This window comes from Emys orbicularis, chromosome 13 (genome assembly GCF_028017835.1).
Source record: "Emys orbicularis isolate rEmyOrb1 chromosome 13, rEmyOrb1.hap1, whole genome shotgun sequence".
NCBI lineage: Eukaryota > Metazoa > Chordata > Testudines > Emydidae > Emys > Emys orbicularis.
Genome location: NC_088695.1, coordinates 37,550,899 through 37,570,663, shown reverse-complemented (window position 1 = coordinate 37,570,663; position 19,765 = coordinate 37,550,899). Strand labels below are relative to the sequence as shown.

Sequence of the window (19,765 nt, the reverse complement as noted above, 5' to 3'; positions counted from 1 at the left end):
TAGAACTGACTGCACCTGTCCCTGGGGATTTGAATGCCGGGAACATAATCTGCCCCCAATGGGCAGTGCTCTTGAGAACTGTGGAGTGTGAGTCTTCCTGATGAGGAGGAGGAAAGACACTGTTACAACAGAAACACAAGGGCTAAAACCATCTCAGAAGACAGAGCTGCTCACGGATGGGGGCGGGGGGAGCCAGCAGGGATGGATGGCTGTGACTGCTTGTCAGTTTCACTAAGAACAATCCGGCGGGCGGCTTGGGCAAAAGGTGACTTTATTGCAGAGTTCTGCGCTGCGTCCGTGCACAGTCACCGCGGCTTTCTCGTTAGTCTATTTTCTTTCACCTTCACCGAGACGGCAGGGTGCACGGCGAGGCCACGGGCTGACAGCTCACAGCAGCAGCAGCCTGCGCAGCTCCTGGGAGGAGGTGACGGGCAGGGAGCAGGCAAAGTTTTCACAGAGATAAGCAGTGGCTTTTCCGTCTTTCCTCTCCAAGGAGGAGAGGAAGGGCAAGTGGTGGTACAGGAATCCAGTGCTGTCCCCGTCCGCCAGCATCAGCACCTGGGATACACAGAGACAGAGAGGATCAGGGATGGAGTGAGAACACAGTCAAGACCCAGTCAGCTCCCCTGGCCCCCCGCGGGAAGTGCCAGTGCTGACTGCATCACACCTATACATGCTAGGAGAGGAGAGGATGGAAGGCGAAGAGAACCAGATACAGATCTTAGGGTATGTCTCACTGAGCACAGCCCCTTCGATCACATCCCCACACACTTCACTGCTGCTATTTACTAACCTCTTCGAAGGCTGAAGGGACTGGGTATGTTTAGTTTGGAAGAGAGGAGATGAGGGGGGGACATGCCAGCTACTTGAAAGGCTGCCATCAAAAAGATGGAGAAAAGTTGTTCTCTCTTGCCACAGGGGGCAGGACAAGAGGCGATGGGTTCAAACTCCAGCACAGCAGATTGAGATTAAATCTCAGGAAAAACTTCCTAACTGTAAGAACAGGAGGGCAAGGGCACAGACTGCCTAGGGAGGTCACGGAAACGCCTTCACTGGAGGTTTTCAAAAGGAGGCTGGAGAGCCACCTGTCTCAGGTGGTTTAGACACAACAAAGCCTGCATCTTGGCAGGGGGTTAGACTACATGACTCTTGCAGTCCCTTCCAGTCCTATGCTTCTATTTCAGAGAGACCTGGGCCCTACAGACCAACCCATGCTGCCAGAAGAATGTGGGACCACTAACTGCCCCCATTTCTAGCCCTGTCCCCTTTCCTGCACCCCCCCTACATGGCGTATTCTGCCTGACTCAGCCCGCTACCCCTCCTCCCCTTGTGTGTGTCTCCCCTGAGGCCTAAATGCCCGTTTTCCCCTCTTAGCAACAGAAATGTACGGCACCCTCCTGACCAGAGTGAGCATCGGAGCATATGGCCAGAGCTCCTCAATGCAGGTCACTCTCCTCTCATTGTATCTGTGGTAATTTAGGGCTCCAACCTGGAAGGTGCTGATCCCTGCCAACCCCCACTCAAGCCACCCTGCTGGTATATTGAAAGGGCTCAGCATTCGGTGAAGGGTGTCACACGGGGCTTGGTGTGGTGACGGGTGGGGCCTGAGGAGGGCTGGGCATGCACTGCTGAGTATCACATGAGAGGTTCAGTGTGCAGTGATGGGAGCTGTGCAGGGAAGGGCTGGCATGCAGTGAGGGGTACCGCCTGTGGGCTCAGTGTGCAGGGAGGGGTACTGCCTGGGGACTCGGTGTGCAGGGAGGGGTACTGCCTGGGGGCTCTGTGTGCAGGGAGGGGTACCACCTGTGGGCTCAGTGTGCAGGGAGGGGTACTGCCCGGGGGCTCGGTGTGCAGGGAGGGGTGGTGCCTGGGGGTTCGGTGTGCAGGGAGGGGTGGTGCCCGGGGGCTCGGTGTGCAGGGAGGGGTACTGCCCGGGGGCTCGGTGTGCAGGGAGGGGTGGTGCCTGGGGGTTCGGTGTGCAGGGAGGGGTGGTGCCCAGGGGCTCGGTGTGCAGGGAGGGGTACCGCCTGTGGGCTCGGTGTGCAGGGAGGGGTAGTGCCCGGGGGCTCTGTGTGCAGGGAGGGGTACCGCCTGTGGGCTCGGTGTGCAGGGAGGGGTAGTGCCCGAGGGCTCGGTGTGCAATGAGGGGTAGTGCCCGAGGGCTCGGTGTGCAATGAGGGGTAGTGCCCGGGGGCTCGGTGTGCAGGGAGGGGTACCGCCTGTGGGCTCGGTGTGCAGGGAGGGGTAGTGCCCGGGGGCTCGGTGTGCAGGGAGGGGTACTGCCCGGGGGCTCGGTGTGCAGGGAGGGGTGGTGCATGGGGGCTCGGTGTGCAGGGAGGGGTGGTGCCTGGGGGCTCAGGGTGCAGGGAGGGGTGGTGCCTGGGGGCTCGGTGTGCAGGGAGGGGTGGTGCCTGGGGGCTCAGGGTGCAGGGAGGGGTACCGCCTGGGGGCTCGGTGTGCAGGGAGGGGTACTGCCCGGGGGCTCAGGGTGCAGTGAGGGGTACTGCCCGGGGGCTCGGTGTGCAGGGAGGGGTACTGTCTGGGGGCTCGGTGTGCAGGGAGGGGTACTGTCTGGGGGCTCGGTGTGCAGGGAGGGGTACTGCCCGGGGGCTCAGGGTGCAGGGAGGGGTACCGCCTGGGGGCTCAGGGTGCAGGGAGGGGTGGTGCCTGGGGGCTCGGTGTGCAGGGAGGGGTGGTGCCTGGGGGCTCAGGGTGCAGGGAGGGGTACCGCCTGGGGGCTCAGGGTGCAGGGAGGGGTGGTGCCTGGGGGCTCGGTGTGCAGGGAGGGGTGGTGCCTGGGGGCTCAGGGTGCAGGGAGGGGTACCGCCTGGGGGCTCGGTGTGCAGGGAGGGGTACTGCCCGGGGGCTCAGGGTGCAGGGAGGGGTACTGCCCGGGGGCTCGGTGTGCAGGGAGGGGTACTGCCCGGGGGCTCAGGGTGCAGTGAGGGGTACTGCCCGGGGGCTCGGTGTGCAGGGAGGGGTACCGTCCGGGGGCTCGGTGTGCAGGGAGGGGTACCGCCTGGGGGCTCAGGGTGCAGGGAGGGGTAGTGCCTGGGGGCTCGGTGTGCAGGGAGGGGTACCGCCTGGGGGCTCGGTGTGCAGGGAGGGGTAGTGCCTGGGGGCTCAGGGTGCAGGGAGGGGTGGTGCCTGGGGGCTCGGTGTGCAGGGAGGGGTGGTGCCTGGGGGCTCAGGGTGCAGGGAGGGGTACCGCCTGGGGGCTCGGTGTGCAAGGAGGGGTGGTGCCTGGGGGCTCGGTGTGCAGGGAGGGGTAGTGCCTGGGGGCTCAGTGTGCAGGGAGGGGTGGTGCCTGGGGGCTCAGGGTGCAGGGAGAGGTAGTGCCTGGGGGCTCAGGGTGCAGGGAGGGGTGGTGCCTGGGGGCTCGGTGTGCAGGGAGGGGTAGTGCCTGGGGGCTCAGGGTGCAGGGAGGGGTAGTGCCTGGGGGCTCAGGGTGCAGGGAGGAGTACCGCTCGGGGGCTTGGTGTGCAGGGAGGGGTACTGCCTGCAGGCTCGGTGTGCTCTGTGTGTGGGTGCCTGGGCAGGGTTGGTATGCAGGGGGCAGTAGTGCCCAGGGCTGTGTGTGCAGGGAGGTGTGTTGTGCAAGGGTGCGCTGGCATGCAATGAGGGGTACCGCCAGGGGGCACAATGTGCAGTGGGGGTGCCTGGCCGGGTGCTCGATGCTTATTCGTATTTGTAGCTGCACAACCCCTCCCTGTCGGCTCCCGGTTGGGAGCGGCCACGTGGGGCCCATCATGGTGCTGGGCCGTGTGCTAGGGCAGTGACTAACTCTGCCGCAAACCCACCCAAGTCCTGTTTACCCGACGAACAAACTGATCAACAGCGCTGCTGGCAACACCCCCGCTGCCCAGCAGGCTTCAAACTCGCTTCTCTAATTGAGCTCAAACGGCGTTAATCTCTTTTAAGCCATGCCAGCTTCCTGCGGGCAGGAGTCAGAGCCGCAGCCCAGACAGACCCAAGCCGGCCTGAGAGTTAACGCTCCCCTCAGATCCCTGCGACACTCGACAAGGAGCCAATTTCCTAACTGGGGCAGACGCTAAATAACCGAGCCCCCCTCTCAGGCCAGTGGCTGCATGTTCAGCACTGACTCCCTTTCCCCCAACACCACCTACAGAGCCCAGAGAGGGGGACAAATCTTCCAGCACGCCAGACAGAGGGGGGACAAAGGCAGGGGGCATGGGGCAGAGCAGTGCTGGTGCAGGATGCAATGACACCGGGCGGCTGTCCAACAACCCTGCCACTGGTGGCTCATGGCTAAAGCTAAGGCATTGTCACGGATATTTTAAGTAAAAGTCATGGACGAGTCACAGGCAATAAAGAAAAATTCAAGGAGGCCCATGACCTGTCCCTGACTTTCAGTAAAAATATGCCTGACAAAATGGGGAGGTGCAGGGTCCCCACGGCTGGGCAGTTGCGGGGGGAGCTCCAGGGACCCCCAACGCCCATGGGGGCCCAGAGCTCCAGGGTCCCCTGCCACCTATGGCTCAGAGCAGTGGCGTCCTCCCACTGCCTTGCTGCCCGTGGCTGCTGGGAGCTGCAGGGTACCCCCACAGCGGCTCAGGGGGCCCCATTGCCCCAGGCAGCAGGGGTACCGCACAGTTCCCAGCTTCCCACCCTAACCCACCAACCACCGCACAGATCACACCCACACCCCTGAGCACAGACACACTCCTGACACCAACACACACCTATTGCCCTAACCCAGCAACCACTGCACAGATCACACCCACACCCCTCAGTGCAGACACACTCCTGACACCAACACATGCCTATCGCCCTAACCCAGCAACCACCGCACAGATCACACCCACATCCCTGAGCACAGACACACTCCTGACACCAACACACACCTCCTGCCCTAACCCAGCAACCCCCACACAGATCACACCCACACCCCTCAGCACAGACACACCAATACAACCGTACACATCACACCGATCACACCACTAACCCCTAAACACACACACACTCCCCAGCAATAGCATACCCCAACCCCCTCACGGATCACATCTGTTCTTAAGCACACATACACACACACAACCACTGACACAACCCTCATACCCTAATGCAGCAACCACAGCACAGATCATACCTATGCTCCCCGGCACTGACATACAACACCCTAGAGCAGCAACCACTGCACACATCACCCCAACTCGCGCTTCCACATAACACACGTCAGCTCCCCACCCCAACCACCGCCTACCAACTCCCCCAAAATCCCAACCACTGACACACACTGCACCCCTCCAGCACAGCCCCACCCACATCGAACTGAGCCTGCTTCAAACCCTGCGACCCACACACCTCTCCTAGCTCCTTTGCTAAAGCCCCAGGCTTGCCCCGGACTCCTCCCAACCAGGCCTCAGCCTGCTCCGCACAGACCCGGCTAGTCTCCCCCCCACTGTCCTCTGACATGCCCCAAACTCCCGCCCTCACCCCAACAGCTGTCCTGCCCCAGTCCCCTCCATCTGGGCAGCAGGCCCCCTCGTCACACAGCAGCCACTGCTGCCCTCTTACGGACCATCTCTCTTTCCCAGGGCGCTTCCCATTCAGCCTGCTCCCATCTCTTCCACAGGGGCCTGGAGCTAGCTGCCCCCTCCCTGGCTGGCAGGGCCCCCTCCCCTGTCCCTGGCTCCAGCTCAGGATGGGCATCCTTTCTCTCCCACCCCCCTACCGCCTCCCCCCAGTGCCCCACTGGCTTTGTCTGGAATTAATTCCAGGAGTGATTAATTACCAATTCATATCCAATCGGATATTCATTATTCATTTTCTCGCAGCCTCCCTGAGGTCCTCTGGCTGCGCCAGGACAAAGCAGGGCCGGCGCGCTCGCGCTCCGTGGAAGAGGAGATAATGAAATCCTTCATAATTACCCCGCAGGCCATTAGCAGGCCAGGGAATTAACCCAGGAGCAGGCTCAGGCCCCGGCCCCGGCCCCTGCCATGCCTCTGGCAGTGACTGAAATCTGCCTGCCACTGTCAGGACACTGCCCTTGGCCCCTAGCACTGGGCAAGATTAGGAGGAAAAGACACCAACATTTCTTTCCTCCCCAGTCCACCAGCCCCTGCTGGCCCGGAGCAGTGGGGAATCCAGGGCATGTTCTCAGAGGGGCAGTGCAAGGAGGGCTGCAGCTCACAGGTAAAATCTGGACTCCCCCCTTCTAGCCAATCAGCAAGAGCCCCACAAGCCTAGTCCACCTTCAGAGTCAGAGGAGACTTCAATGAAGGGCTCATCCACCTCTTTCAGAGAGCACAATAATAGCCACACAACCACATGGGGCAGCTCGAGACCCCCTGGCCTACTGAATGCAGGGACCCTTGAAAGAGTAACGGCAAGAACTGCACAGATGCAGCTTCCTTTGAGCTCAACGCGTGTTACAAGAGTGGGGGTGACTCTAAGAGCAAGCGTCACAGTGGGTAAAGGACCCACATTCTCCGGGGGGGGGGGGGGGGGGGAAACTGAGCCACAAAGCAGGGAAATGACCTGCCCAGGGTCACAGTGCAAATCAGCGGCAGGTCAGGAACAGGGTGCATGACTCCCGGCTCACTACAACCAAGGGTTGTAAGCTGTAAACTCTCTAGTGTAACCATAGCCTAAGGTGTATAGTTTTCTGCTTCACTTCTTGTTCCCAAGCTGCCGGGTAGCATTGCTGATGGCTGCTAAAGAGAGGCCGTGCTCTGCCCCAGAGTAGGCTGCACTTTGGAGGGGAGGAGAAGTGAGCCTTCAGGCCCCACATCTTCCATCAGTTGGTGAAGTGTCTAAAGATGGGATGAAAGATGCTAGATAAACGAAGGATGCTATCGCTATTAACCCCTGGTTATCATGCACCTTGCCCTGAAATGTTACCATATAAAATGACAGGCCTGAGATTCCAGGCGTGGGTCCCTGTTACCCCAGCTCAGCACAGCAAAGGGTTAAATGAACACGTCCTTCTGCGGCACTCACTGATTCCTCCCTCCTCACAGAGCAATTGCTGCTCCCTTGCCCCGGGTGTCCTCCCCACCCCCAACACTGGTAGCCAATGTAAATTCACCAGCTCTCTCAATCTCAATGCTGTTTTTTCACTATGGCAAGGATTTCGCTGTGATGTTTGCGAGGAATTAATTACTGGAACGACCTAGTTAATTACATCAATGCAGCCGAGGCTAGCCCCCAGCAGCCTGCCAGCAATGGGTGGGCGGGCGGGGGCGTCGCGTTGACGTCTCTTAAACTCCGGACACGGCTGCTCCCCAGAGCCCCGCCGTCTCCAGAGCGAGAGAGGGGTGGAGAAATGGAGCGTGGTGGGCAGGGACCCGGAATGGGTGGAGACGCCTGTGATGAGCTTCGGGCGAGCGGCCTCCTGTGGGGGGAAAAGGCAGTTTGGGCCCAGGCTGCCACGCGTCTCGTTGGACAGGGAAGTTGCTCTGGGGTCCCGGTGTCTGAGCCTGTCCAAATACTGAGCAGTGTGGCTGAAGGCTTTGCCCCTCCTCTCCTTTAGCTGAGGTGGGCAGCCGGGGAAAAAGAGCCAGTTAACTGCCAAGACGCGTAACAGGCTCCACACAAAGAGGGCGGGAAGCAGGCCGGAGAGGCGGCAGCGCTGCCAGGCACATCCAGGGATCCCAGGGGGAAGCTGTGCTGAAATCCCCCAGCCAGCGGTGCCCCAGCTCCAGCCCTTCTGGATTCGCCCGCCCCACACTCGACCATGCTCCCCGGTGGGGTTCAACGGAGCTCACGCTCCCTGCTTGCCCTGGGGAGAATGGAGCCCTCTAGCCCACTCCCTGGATGACCCTGGGACTCTGCTCCCACTTCAAGGCAAGCCTGTACCCTGGACTAGCTTTATCCTCCCTGCGGGAACTCTCCTGGGGCTGGTTCTCCTTGCCCTGTACTTGGGGCAGGCACGGACACTGGTGCAAGTGGGCACGGACTGCACCCCTTGGTAGCGTTTGCATGGGGGCCAGAGACGGCCTGAGGTGCAAGTGTAACCTAGCGCTCTGTCCCCCTCTAGTGGGCAGGGGAGAAACAGGCCCCTTGAGTCTGCAACCTGTGGCCAGCATAACATCCCATCATTAAATCTCTCAGAGCCTTTCACTGCCAGGTCATTCTGCTGAACCCAGCCCTGGCTGGTAATGACTGGAAGTGGCTGGGAAATGAGTTGATGGTCTCAGTCCAGTTCCTGTGGTGACCCGGGAGCCATGGTGACTGAGTTAGCAGCACTTCTCTCGTCCTCAGAGGTGGGTTTCTGCAGGTCACACCAGAGGCACACGGGCAGGATGGCGTGGGGGAGCTTGGACTGCTGCTGCCTGCACTGCCGATTCTGGGCACAATCAGAGGCTGACAGTCTGGCACCTCTCAGCAGCACAGTGTGTCAAAAGCCCCAGCAGCAGCAAACCCTGTCACATCCATGGGACCCAGCAGCATGGAGGCATCTTTCTTCGGGCTCCTGCCTGGAGTTTCCTTGGCACTTAACCTCTCAGCTGCAGCAAGGACAGAGCTGCCCCCTCCCTCCAGTGGCAGCAGAGATGCCGTGCCTGGCTCCTGCTCTGGCCGCAGCCCCAAGGTAGCGACTCACAGGAGACTCAGGACACTTCAGCTCCGATTCTTCCGCTTTCAGCCCCGTTTAACCAAAATGCGAGGGGGCAGGTAAGCCCTAGTACGACAATTCAGGAGATGCTTGTGTTCAGCAGCTCTGTCTCCTTGTCAGCGTCAATTACACGTGGAAGAGACAGGATCTCTCACCCCAGGCCCTGAAGACAACAGAGAGAGAGAGGCAGCTATCACCAGGATGGGTGCAGGCCTCTGACATCCTGTCCATTGTAGATAGGCTGAGCAGGGCACGGTACCTTGCTCGCTGAAGACACCAGCACCGGGAGAGTCCTTCATGGACCCTGGTCTGTGTCACTTGAGATGTTCTGATCCAAATTTTCCCAAGATTCAGGCGGGTTGGAATCCAGGGTTCTGGTTAGGCCCATCCCTATGGAAAACTGACAAAAGCCCCTCTCGCATCCCCAACTAATAAGACTGTCCAGACTGGGTCAGACCCAAGGTCCGTCTAGCCCAGTATCCTGTCTTCCGACTGTGGCCAATGCCAGATGCTTCAGGGGGAATGAACAGAACAGGTAATCATCAAGTGATCCATCTCCTGTCGCCCATTCCCAGCTTCTGGCAAACAGAGGCTAGGGACACCATCCCTGCCCATCCTGACTAATAGCCATTGATGGACTTATCCTCCATGAACGTATCTAGTTCTTTTTGGAACCCTGTTACAGTCTTGGCAGTCAGAAGACCTTGGACAGAACCATTTTCCACTGGGAAATGAAGTTCCATCAAAATCAAAACGCTTCACAAAATCATGTTGATTTCACAGAAATTTCACTGTGGAGCAAAATCTGGGAAAAAAGTTCCGCCAACATCAAAGAATCCCGTTTCGACCTTCTCAAAACAAAAAGTTTTGATTATTTACCCGGGAACAACTTTTTGCTTCAAAATGTTTTAATTTTGAATTTTATTAGAGATTATGAAATTCAAATAGAAATAGAAACAAAACGTTTCGACTGATCTGAAATGAAGCTTTTCTTCATGGAGAACTCTGACATTTTTGCATTTTGTTCTGAGTAGAACTTAAACCAAATTTCAAAATCTCGTAATCCTCCTGAAACAGAGTTTCCGTCCTCTGCATAGTGCTACGAATGACACGATCGACAAGTCAGCTTCCCATCCTGATGATGTCACATTTCACTTCCTGTTCAACAGGCTGTTGTCATTTCCTGTGTGTTCTCCTACATGTCATTGTTTATATCCTGAGTGACACAAGGCGGCTGCCCATTCCTCTGCTTGCATCTCAGCAATGCCATTGTTCTCTTCACTGGCTGTGCTCAGGAACTACCAACTCATACCTTGCTGTTCTAAAAAGCACTGAAAGTTCATTTCAAAGCACAGCCCTCTCTCTGCTGAGGCTGTCCTTGTCTCTGGTTTATCAGTCAGTCAGTCTCCAGGGCTTCTCTGCTCTTTTTACTGGAATTTTGTATAGACACATGGAAAGACTCCGAAGTAAGTTATTTCTTCCTGCATTCTGCAAAGTGATTCTAGAGACTGGGATGTGATGCAACAACAGGAAAATAACACATCATGTCAGAGGCAACATTTATTTAGAGGGATAGGGAAGGAGCCTTTTAGTGCCGCAATTTTCACTAGGAACCAAATGGGAACCATGCAACAGAACACTAGCATGTAGTTTAATTCAATATCCATTGGCAGGACCGGAGTCAGATGGAACCACAAAGAGGATAACCCAAATCCATCACCAGGTGCAACCCTGCTCAGGCTCCTTTCTATAAGGCAGGAAAAGGGAAGGCTCCAGGAGATCAACAGGAGCACAAGAGCAACAGCTGTTGTTAAAGGAGCGGGGGAGGGCACCTGCTCTGGTTCTGCTAACCGATCTGCTAAAAACAGAGATGGCTGCTGGGTTCTTCATGCACTAATAGTTGTGGCCGACAAACAATTGGGAAAAAAATTCTCAACCTTCCTCCACTCATCAGCCAAAAACCAGCTGTGGTTTCTTACCCTGCTCCCAATCCCACAATCCTTTGAGGTCACAGCCCACAATCCTTTGACAACCCCAGAGACTAGGCCAAACATGGAATGCTCAGGCGGTTGCCAAGGAGCCCACACTTTGGTATTTTAACTCTCTCCACAAGTCCAGGCTCTGACATGAAACCCATTCAAGGGACCAATCTTCCTCCTGCTCTTTCCTGCCTGGTACTGCGGGGAAGGCAAACCCAAGAGGCAGGGGCACTGGAATGGGGGGGGGGAGGAGGAGTGAGCGGAGGCCAGGGTATTGGGGGGAAGAGGCGGCACGGGAGCAGAACCTTGAGGAGAAGGGGTGGCATGGGGGTGGGGCCTCAGAGGGAAGGAATGGCATGGGGCGGGGCCTCGGGGCAAGGGGTGGGGCCATAGAGGAAAGGGGGCGGGGCAGGTGGGGCCACGGTTCGGGCATAGGTGGCCCTTCCGCTTTTAGGGAGCTTCCATCGCCCGTACCAAGAGGAGCAAGAGATATTCCCTCACCTATCTCTGCAGTGCTGGAGTGAATGTCTCGAACAGCTGGGCTTTGGCTTCCAAAGCTCCGTGCTGCAGTTGGAGGTAATTGAATTAAACAGCTAGGAAGGAAGTGAATTTCCTTGCCATTTGATTTGCTCGTGCTCCCCGGTCGGTTTGTCGTCCGAGTCCCTCTCGCAGAACCTGCTCAGGTTGCAGAGAACAAAGGCTGGCACAGCTGTTGAACAGGGAGTAATTTATTAACAGTGGCACCAGAGGACTCAGCCTCCCACTGCCAACACAGTACGTTCAATTCCGGCAAAGTGGGTCACTGGCTTTAATCCTTCCAAGGGAGAGAGGGAGGAAAGAGACCCCGCGAGCAGAACAAGGACTGGCCCAGGGCACACTGGAGCCATGGGACAAGCCAGCCTGTCATGAAGCCAGCACCAGAGAGATGCTGGAGCCAGCAGGAGAAGAACAGGCTCTGGGCAACCAGGAGCCACGTTCCCTTCATTACACCTCCCCACCTCCTTTGCCCACAGGGGATTCATCCCAAGGGAGGGCACACTCTGGGGTTGCCTCCGCCCACCCCTGGGAGGCATCCCAGCCTGCAGCGGAACCTGTGCACGCCCAGCTACCTTGCGTCACACCAGACGCTCAGCCAGCACCACCCACTGGCTCCCCGCAAGAACCCCACTTTCCACTGCTGCAACCTCCCACCCTGGAGGCCCTCAAGCCGCTGCAGCCCTGAATAAATCCAGGCTGACTCTTCCCTGGCACGTATCCGTGCTGCCTACATTAGCTCTTGGGGCAGATCCCAGGGAGGGGCACAGGGCTGTTGTGTAGAATGGATGGCGACCATCCCACGCAGGGAAGAAAGGCCAGGAGATGACGGGGCTGCTACAGACACTGGGGTCCGGGGAGCCAGGGAGAGATTGCGGGGCAGTGATGGGCTGCACCAAAGCCATTGCAGAGAGCGTCACGGCTGCGGGGTCCTGCCAGACACACACACCGGGCCGGACTGAGATCCTGCAGGCACTGCTGAGGGTCTATTCACTTCACTGGGATCATTGCAGGGCTATGATGTGCACAGTGACTGATCTTACTGAGTCGAACCAGCCTGCTAACAGATCAGGGCTCTTATGAGGAGCAATGCAGAGAGCAAGTGTGTTGTAGCAGAGGTGCACGGAGAGCTCCTAGGACAGGCGTGTGACTCCTGGCACTAGCGCTCCGGCATGCGGCTGGGCGTGTGACTCCTGGCACTAGTGCGCAGGCGTGCGGCTGGGCATGCGACACCTGGCACTAGCGCTCTGGCATCCGGCTGGGCGTGTGACTCCTGGCACTAGTGCTCAGGCATGCAGCTGGGCGTGCAACACCTGGCACTAGTGCACTGGTGCAGGTGGCTGGGTGTGCGACGCCTGGCACAAGCGCTCTGGCATGCGACTCCTGGCACTAGCACTTTGGCGTGCAGCTGGGCGTGTGACTCCTGGCACTAGTGCGCAGGCGTGCGGCTGGGCATGTGACAGCTGGCACTAGCACTCTGGCATCCAGCTGGGAGTGTGACTCCTGGCACTAGTGCTCCGGTGTGCGGCTGGACATGCGACACCTGGCACTAGCGCTCTGGCATCCGGCTGGGCGTGTGACTCCTGGCACTAGTGCTCAGGCGTGTGGCTGGACATGCGACACCTGGCACTAGTGCACCGGCATGTGGCTGGGTGTGCGATACCTGGCACAAGCGCTCTGGCGTGCGACTCCTGGCACTAGTGCTCCGGCATGTGGCTGGGCATGTGACTCCTGGCACTAGCGCTCCGGTGTGCGGCTGGGCATGCGTCTCCTGGCACTAATGCTCCGGTGTGCAGCTGAGCATGCGACTCCTGGCACTAGTGCTCCGGCATCCGGCTGAGCATGCGACTCCTGGCACTAGTGCTCCGGCATCCGGCTGGGCATGTGACTCCTGGCACTAGTGCTCTGGTGTGTGGCTGGGCATGCAACTTCTGGCACTAGCGCTTCGGTGTGAAGCTGAGCATGCAACTCCTGGCACTAGCGCTCGGGCATCCGGCGGGGCGTGTGACTCCTGGCACTAGTGCTCCGGTGTGTGGCTGAGCATGCAACTCCTGGCACTAGCGCTCCGGCATCCGGCGGGGCGTGTGACTCCTGGCACTAGTGCTCCGGCGTGTGGCTGGGCATGCAACTCCTGGCACTAGCGCTCCAGCGTGCGGCTGGGTGTGACTCCTGGCATTAGGGTTCTGAACTGCTGCTGTCAGAGATGAACCCGGTCCAGCTGTTCACAGCTATGAACTTTCTTCTCCTTTGGCACTGACCCCGTCCCTTCTCTTCTGCCCTGTTTCGTTCAGCTCGACATGTTACCAAGTAAGCAAGCTGTCAATCAAAGGGGCAGAGACGCTGCCGGCTGAATGTGACAGCTGCCACCGGGTCCAGCTGTCACGCTGTTCGGAGGGATTTCTGCCTCTTCCACGGCAATCCGACAGCTCCACTCCCGTCCCCAGGCAGCAATGCTGCAGCTCCTCCAGGCCCCCAGCCAGGGTGCTCCGTGCTCCTTCCCAGCCACGCCGGGGCCGGCAGAGCCACACAGCCCTAATCAGGAGTGACGAATCAATTCCGTTCCACTGGGAGAGCAGAACACGAGGTGAGCGATGGGAAGATGTTACACCTTGTGCTCATCCTCCACAGGGGAATGCCTTAAAATACAGTCACCGCTAACTGCAAGGAACAGCCACGCGCCAGGGGCTTGTTTAACATCTAAAGGGATTGCATCCAACATGCGGGTGAATGACAAACCCCCATGCCCAAGGCAACTGCGCCGCGCAGAGCTGACTGCCCTCAGCCCATAGCACGGACAGCACAAGGCACTTGGGGGCGAGGAAAATGGGGGCAGCACTGGGCTCATGGGAACTCCTGGACCTGAGAGTGGACGCATGGATCTTGGTCTCGGAGGCTGGGGCTGAGGGAGGATCTAAGGGAGGTTTGGGGATTCGAATGGCTGGAAGAGGACATTAGGCTCCGGGGGGTGGGGTTCCTGGCACAGGAACTAAGGGATCAGAGGAGCTTCTGGGGGAGTTTGCAGGGTTCCAATTGAGGGTGTGGGGCTGGGAGCGAAGAAGATGTTGCATTTCCAGGCAGAAGTTGTGTTGCTGAGTTCAGTAACCTAGATACATGTGCAATTCAGTGCTGACAGCCAGGCCGGCTACGTCCACCCTGGAACAAGTGTCTCTCTCTGGGAGCCCCGTGTAAACACACACGCTGCGTTGTAACAATTCATTTCCCGGGAACGGGCTGACAGAAAGTGCCTCTGCGGCCATTTCTCTGTGTCAGGAGAGGTGCCCGGGGAGTGGCATTCATGGTCCCTGCCTCCCAAGCTGATAAACAAGGCACAGCATCTGGAGGGCGTGTGGGGAAAGTAGGGCACCTCTTTAAAAGAGAGGCGGGGATGGAGAGGGGGAAGAGTGGGTGGGGGAGAAAGAGCATCAGGAATCCAGCAGGCTGCAGAGAGCCACTGCCAGGTGTGAAGAGAGGCAGGGAAGCAGAACCTGTATGCCCGTCTGGCAGGTTGTGGAGAGGGTACCTTGTTTGGAGCGAAGACGGAGTGGACACAGCGGAGCAGATCTTTAGTATCTTCTCCTTCTGGGGCGCCGCAGATAACGACCTGTCCGCAGAGAAAGGAATGCAAAGGTGAATGGAAACAGGCTGTAAAGCCCACCCACGTCAGGCCGGCTCCCCAAGTCTGTTTACACCAGCTGCAGATCTGCTCCACTGGCTCTTCCCTCTCACTCACAGGATCCCAAAGCGCTTTGCCTAGGGACCAACCGACAAACTATTCAGGGATCGCTTCCCCCACCATTGAAATGCAGCCACTTTGGGGGCAGAACGAAGCAGCTGTTTAACAGCGCTCAGCAACACTACCGCAAACATTTCGGGCCAGCCACGAGAAACGTCATTCAACTGAACGTGCAGGAGGACTCTGAGTCACAGAATATAATTCCAAGATAGAATCTGGCCAGGAAACTGGGGTCACCATGCACAAAGAGCCCGGGGGCATCACTGAGCACAAGAGATCAGGGCTCCAATTGTACGTCTCACCTGACAGACAGCACCGTCAGTGGCAAAGGGCCTCTTAGCATGGGGCTGCGGGGACACTGGTTCAGTGCTGACTCAAGGGGAGGGCGTCCCCTAGTGAATCATCAACATGACTGCACTGAACCTTGGTTTCCCGCATGCTAGCGCTGGCTTGGCTTAGCCGGACAGGATCACACCGTAAGGTGGGGTAGGGTGTGCAGGCCAGATGGAGATGGGAGAAAATAACATAAGAACGGCCATACAGGGTCAGACCAAAGGTCCATCTAGCCCAGTATCCTGTCTTCTGACAGTGGCCAATGCCACATGCCCCAGAGGGAATGAACAGAACAGGTAATCATCAAGTGATCCATCCTGTCGCCCATTCCCAGCTTCTGGCAAACAGAGGCTAGGGACACCATCCCTGCCCATCCTGACTAATAGCCATTGATGGACCCATCTTCCATGAATTTATCTAGTTCTTTTTTGAGCCCTGTTAGTGTCTTGGCCTTCACAACATCCTCTGTCAAGGAGTTCCACAGGTTGACTGTGCGTTGTGTGAAGAAATACTTCCTTTCGTTTGTTTTAAACCTGCTCCCTATTAACTTCATTTGATGGCCCCTAGTTCTTGTGTTATGAGAAGGAGTAAATAACACTTCCTTATTTACTTTCTCCACACCAGTCATGATTTTAAAGACCTTTATCATATTCCCTTTTAGTTGTCTCTTTTTCCAAGCTGAAAAATCCCACTTATTAATCTCTCCTCACATGGAAGCTGTTCCATACCCGTAATTATTTTTGTTGCCCTTTTCTGAACCTTTTCTAATTCCAATATATCTTTTTTGAGATGGGGCGACCACATCTACATGCAGTATTCAAGATGTGGGGCATACCATGGATTATATAGAGGCAACATGATATTTTCTGTCTTATTATTTATCCCTGTCCTAATGATTCCCAACGTTCTGTTCGCTTTTCTGACTGCCGCTGCCCACTGAGTGGATGTTTTCGGAGAACTATCCACAATGACTACAAGATCTCTTTTGTGAGTGGTAACAGTTAATTTAGATCCCATCATTTTCTATGTATAGTTGGGACTGTGTTTTCCAATGTGCATTACTCTGCATTTATCAACATTGAATATCATCTGCCATTTTGTTGCCTAGTCACCCAGTTTTGTGAGAGCATCTGCTCTACAGGAATCTTTCTCTGTCGCTGATTTTCAAGCGTGCCCATCACCGCAGCCTCTAGGCACTAGGTGCGTGACTGGCAGGGATGAAATGCTTGGGGGCCAGAGGCAGAGCCCTGTGTAAATCCCCATTAGGGTCATGGCACCATAGCAGGAGCTGCCCTAATTGCCGCCCGCTGCGCTGGGCCCTGCAGCAGCGTCCCCAGCTTGGGAGCAGCGGGTCTGGGCGGGATTTGCTAGCCCATTCGAAGGCTGCATTGAATTCCAGCGGGAGTGGAGACAGGCAGAGAGAGGGAGGGGATAACGCTGGGGGAGAAGGGGGCTCACTCCCCATGACTGACTGCAGTAGGGATGTGGGCTCTGGGGTGGACCTAGGGCGACCAAAACCCCTGAGTGGGGGGTGGGGAGCCTGTGCGCCAAGGCTGGGTGTTGAACTGCATCAGCACAGAGCAGGCAGGAGGCGGGGATCCAAGCCACTGACATTAAGAAAGGCAGGATACCCTGGAGCGAGTGGCACTGCCTTTTGCTCGCCTCTCCTGTGTGCTTGCTGCCGGGTCAGTGTGGCCCCACGAGCGACGGCTCCCCCTGCTCCCACCCTGCGGGAGAAGGCTCTCTTGACCTACAGTGAATTAGCAGCCCCAGGTTCTTCTTCTAAGCATTACAAGCGAGCCAAGCGGGGGTGGCAGACAGACTGGGGGTGGGGTCAGCCAAGACTGACTTGATGCCCGTGTACACACACATGCGCCCTCTGCTTTCGGCCTGCTCAGCAAGGAGGAGTCTTCTGCACACTAACCTGGGGCGTGACACGAGCATATCAGGGCTCAGCAGCCTGCTCTGCCCTTTGGAAGGAACGTCGTGGATAGCAATACTCAGCCCTCACCCAGCCCTCAGCACCACCACAGGGTCTTCTGCTTCCTAGCTAGCTCACCTGTCTGCCCTGCCCCTTGTCAGAGATCTCCGGGAGAGAACGGATGGGGGAGGGCAGGGTATCAGAGAGACCAGGGGAGGGGAGTGGTGGGCAGGGGATATGACAGATACCAGGGGAGAGGAGGGAAGGGGAGGGGCAGGAAGGGGGTATCAGAGGCCAGGGGATATCAGAGACCAGGGGAGGCCAGGGGGTATCAGAGACCAGGGGGTATCAGACGGACCATGGCAAGGGGCAGGTCTAGGTAGGGCCTATGTATCAGAAAGCAGAGGGACACAAGGAACGGCGGAGAGAGGAAGGCATCTAAGGCAGCTGACTGGATTCATGCTGTTTCAATTGTTCTTCACTTCCTGTCCCAAACCGCTTTGTAGTGCTGCTGAGTGCTTTCTCCCTGCTGTCGTGTGGCACCCCAGAGGTGGCTGCATGTCAGTGATGGGGAAATGACCTTTTCCTTCCCCTGCGGTAAGCAGCATTTTGGGATCCCCCGTGCTATGGGCTCGCTCATCCTTGTGATTCATTCGTCTCCGCCTCGCCCCTCCCCTCTCACCCATCTAGTCTGCCTGAAGGCAGAGAGTAGAAAGCCTGCAAAGGACCAAACCAACCAGAAACAGATGGAGAAGCAAAGGAGTTCATGGAATGGTCATGGGGCGATTTCAGAGTCACTCCTAGTCAGTCGCTTACGGTACCAGCCTAATCCGACTCCTGGGGATACACACAGCAGAATGGCCACCAGCTGTTCCCGAATGGGGAAGCCGCGGCCAGTGGCTGCACACACGCTCCAGCCAGCTGGGGGCTCCGAAGGGCACTGCGCTCTCCCCTCCCTCCCCGGGGGCTCTCTGCGGAATGGAAGGGTATGTCCTACAGCCCTATACACCCTAATATCCCCACAGGAGCTGCCAGGCAGAGAACCCCATCCCTTCCCCAGGGCACATGCCACCAGCCACAAACCAACGTGCCTCCGCCGGGGAGCGGCAGCCTCGCCACCCAGCTGGTCCAGGGCAACAAGGGCACCAGCAATTGGGACTAAGCCTGCTCAGCTTCCCGCACAAGCCCCCAGCATTCAGACTCTGCCCTCCCTCACCCCTGGCGATCTGACAGTGGAGAGGGATGCCTAAGGACCCCTGTCTGCACAGAGGGGCTCGGGGTTTAGGCTGCATAACTGAAGAGAGGAAGCCTGGCTCGTGTTTAGAGGGTAGAATTCCTGGTTTGTTGTGTCTTCCCCACTCTGGGACTCAGTGTCCCCCTGCTGTGGACTGGGGATGGTGGTCCCTTGCGTGGGAGCTGTGGGATTTCACGACTGCTTGTATGGTGCTCTGGAATCACAGATAGACGGCACAGCGCATGGGTAATACTCCCTAGTGGGGCTTCAAACCCAGCCATCCTCCCGAATCCTAACCACTCCACGGGGCAGCGGTGCCCAGAAATCACCTGGAAGGGGGCAGGAACAATGGGCCCAGACACACAGCCAGCCAGCCATCCCTTCAGAAGCCAAGTCCAGGCAGACCTCAGCCCCTCTGCCTTGTGCTGTCACCTCCCAGCACTGCGGGATTCTCCCTTGTAAGAGCTGGCTTGGAACGAAGCAACTCAGCAGCGCAAAGAGCTGCACAATTAAAGCAAGGGAAAGCGGGAGGGAGGGACTCTGCCCCTGCTTTGCCCATGACCTGCATTCGATCCTAAAGCCGGTTAAGGACAAGGATGACAGGCATGTTCTTACCACCCACCCGGAGCGCTTTCGTCTGACTCTGCCATTCACCAGGACTGGGACAGCGCTCCAAAGAGGGCTATCTCCGTTCCGGCGTCTCCCCTCCCAAATACACACACGTGCACAGCAACACTCGGGCATGCACATGCACATGCACAAATGCACACAGCAAAACCACAAGATACAGAGGCACACATGTGCATGCATTCGTGCCCAAACACACAGGCCCATAGATACACATATATGCACAAATACACACAACCGTGCACACACACGCACACACACACACACACAAATCCAGATGCACACCCAGACACAAGGACATGTGCCTATGGGCAAGAGCAAACTCACACAGACACCGCCATCCCCTCTCTCAGATCCCACTGAGAGGCGCCCCCAACATATGAGGGAGGGGCCTCTACGCTAGGGCAGAGCAGGACGTGCCGGGGGAGCAGCAGGTGAGTCTTTGACCACACAGATCCGCTGGCCAAACTCCCTACCTGTTTGAGAGTGCGGTGAAAGGCCACGGTGGCTCGGGCCATCTCTGGCAGGGCCACGGGGATCTTCAGCAGCCTCTCCGAGAAGGCAGCCAGGATCTGCCCAGCTTTCTCCACCCACTCCATGTTGCCGGAGTAACAGGCTGCCCTGAGCAGGTTAGCGACGGCCACGGAGTTGGCGCTGGGCTCCACGCCATCTTGATCTACAGGGAGACGAGAGCCTGTCAGCCCAGTGCCCCCCAGGCACAGCACTCGCCATGGGGACACGGCTGCCTGGCATGCCAGCAGGACGGCACTGAAGGAGCGTGTCCGCATGCTGGGTGTCAGGGCTGGGCACCGCTCAGCCTCTCCAGGGC

General features: G+C 57.8%; 1 protein-coding gene across 2 annotated transcripts in view; it reads right to left on the bottom strand.

The window, feature by feature from the left end:
* Positions 1-295: 295 nt before the first annotated feature.
* SPATA20 (spermatogenesis associated 20) overlaps positions 296-19,765 on the bottom strand; it is a 35,685-nt gene continuing 16,215 nt past the window's right edge. For both annotated transcript variants that reach the window (XM_065415741.1, XM_065415742.1), the window contains exons 14-16: positions 19,413-19,612; positions 14,609-14,689; positions 296-558 (exon numbers count right to left, since the gene is read on the bottom strand). In XM_065415741.1, the coding sequence (XP_065271813.1) occupies positions 388-558; positions 14,609-14,689; positions 19,413-19,612 (452 nt within the window). In that variant the 3' untranslated portion in view covers positions 296-387. The remainder of the gene's footprint in view (positions 559-14,608; positions 14,690-19,412; positions 19,613-19,765) is intronic.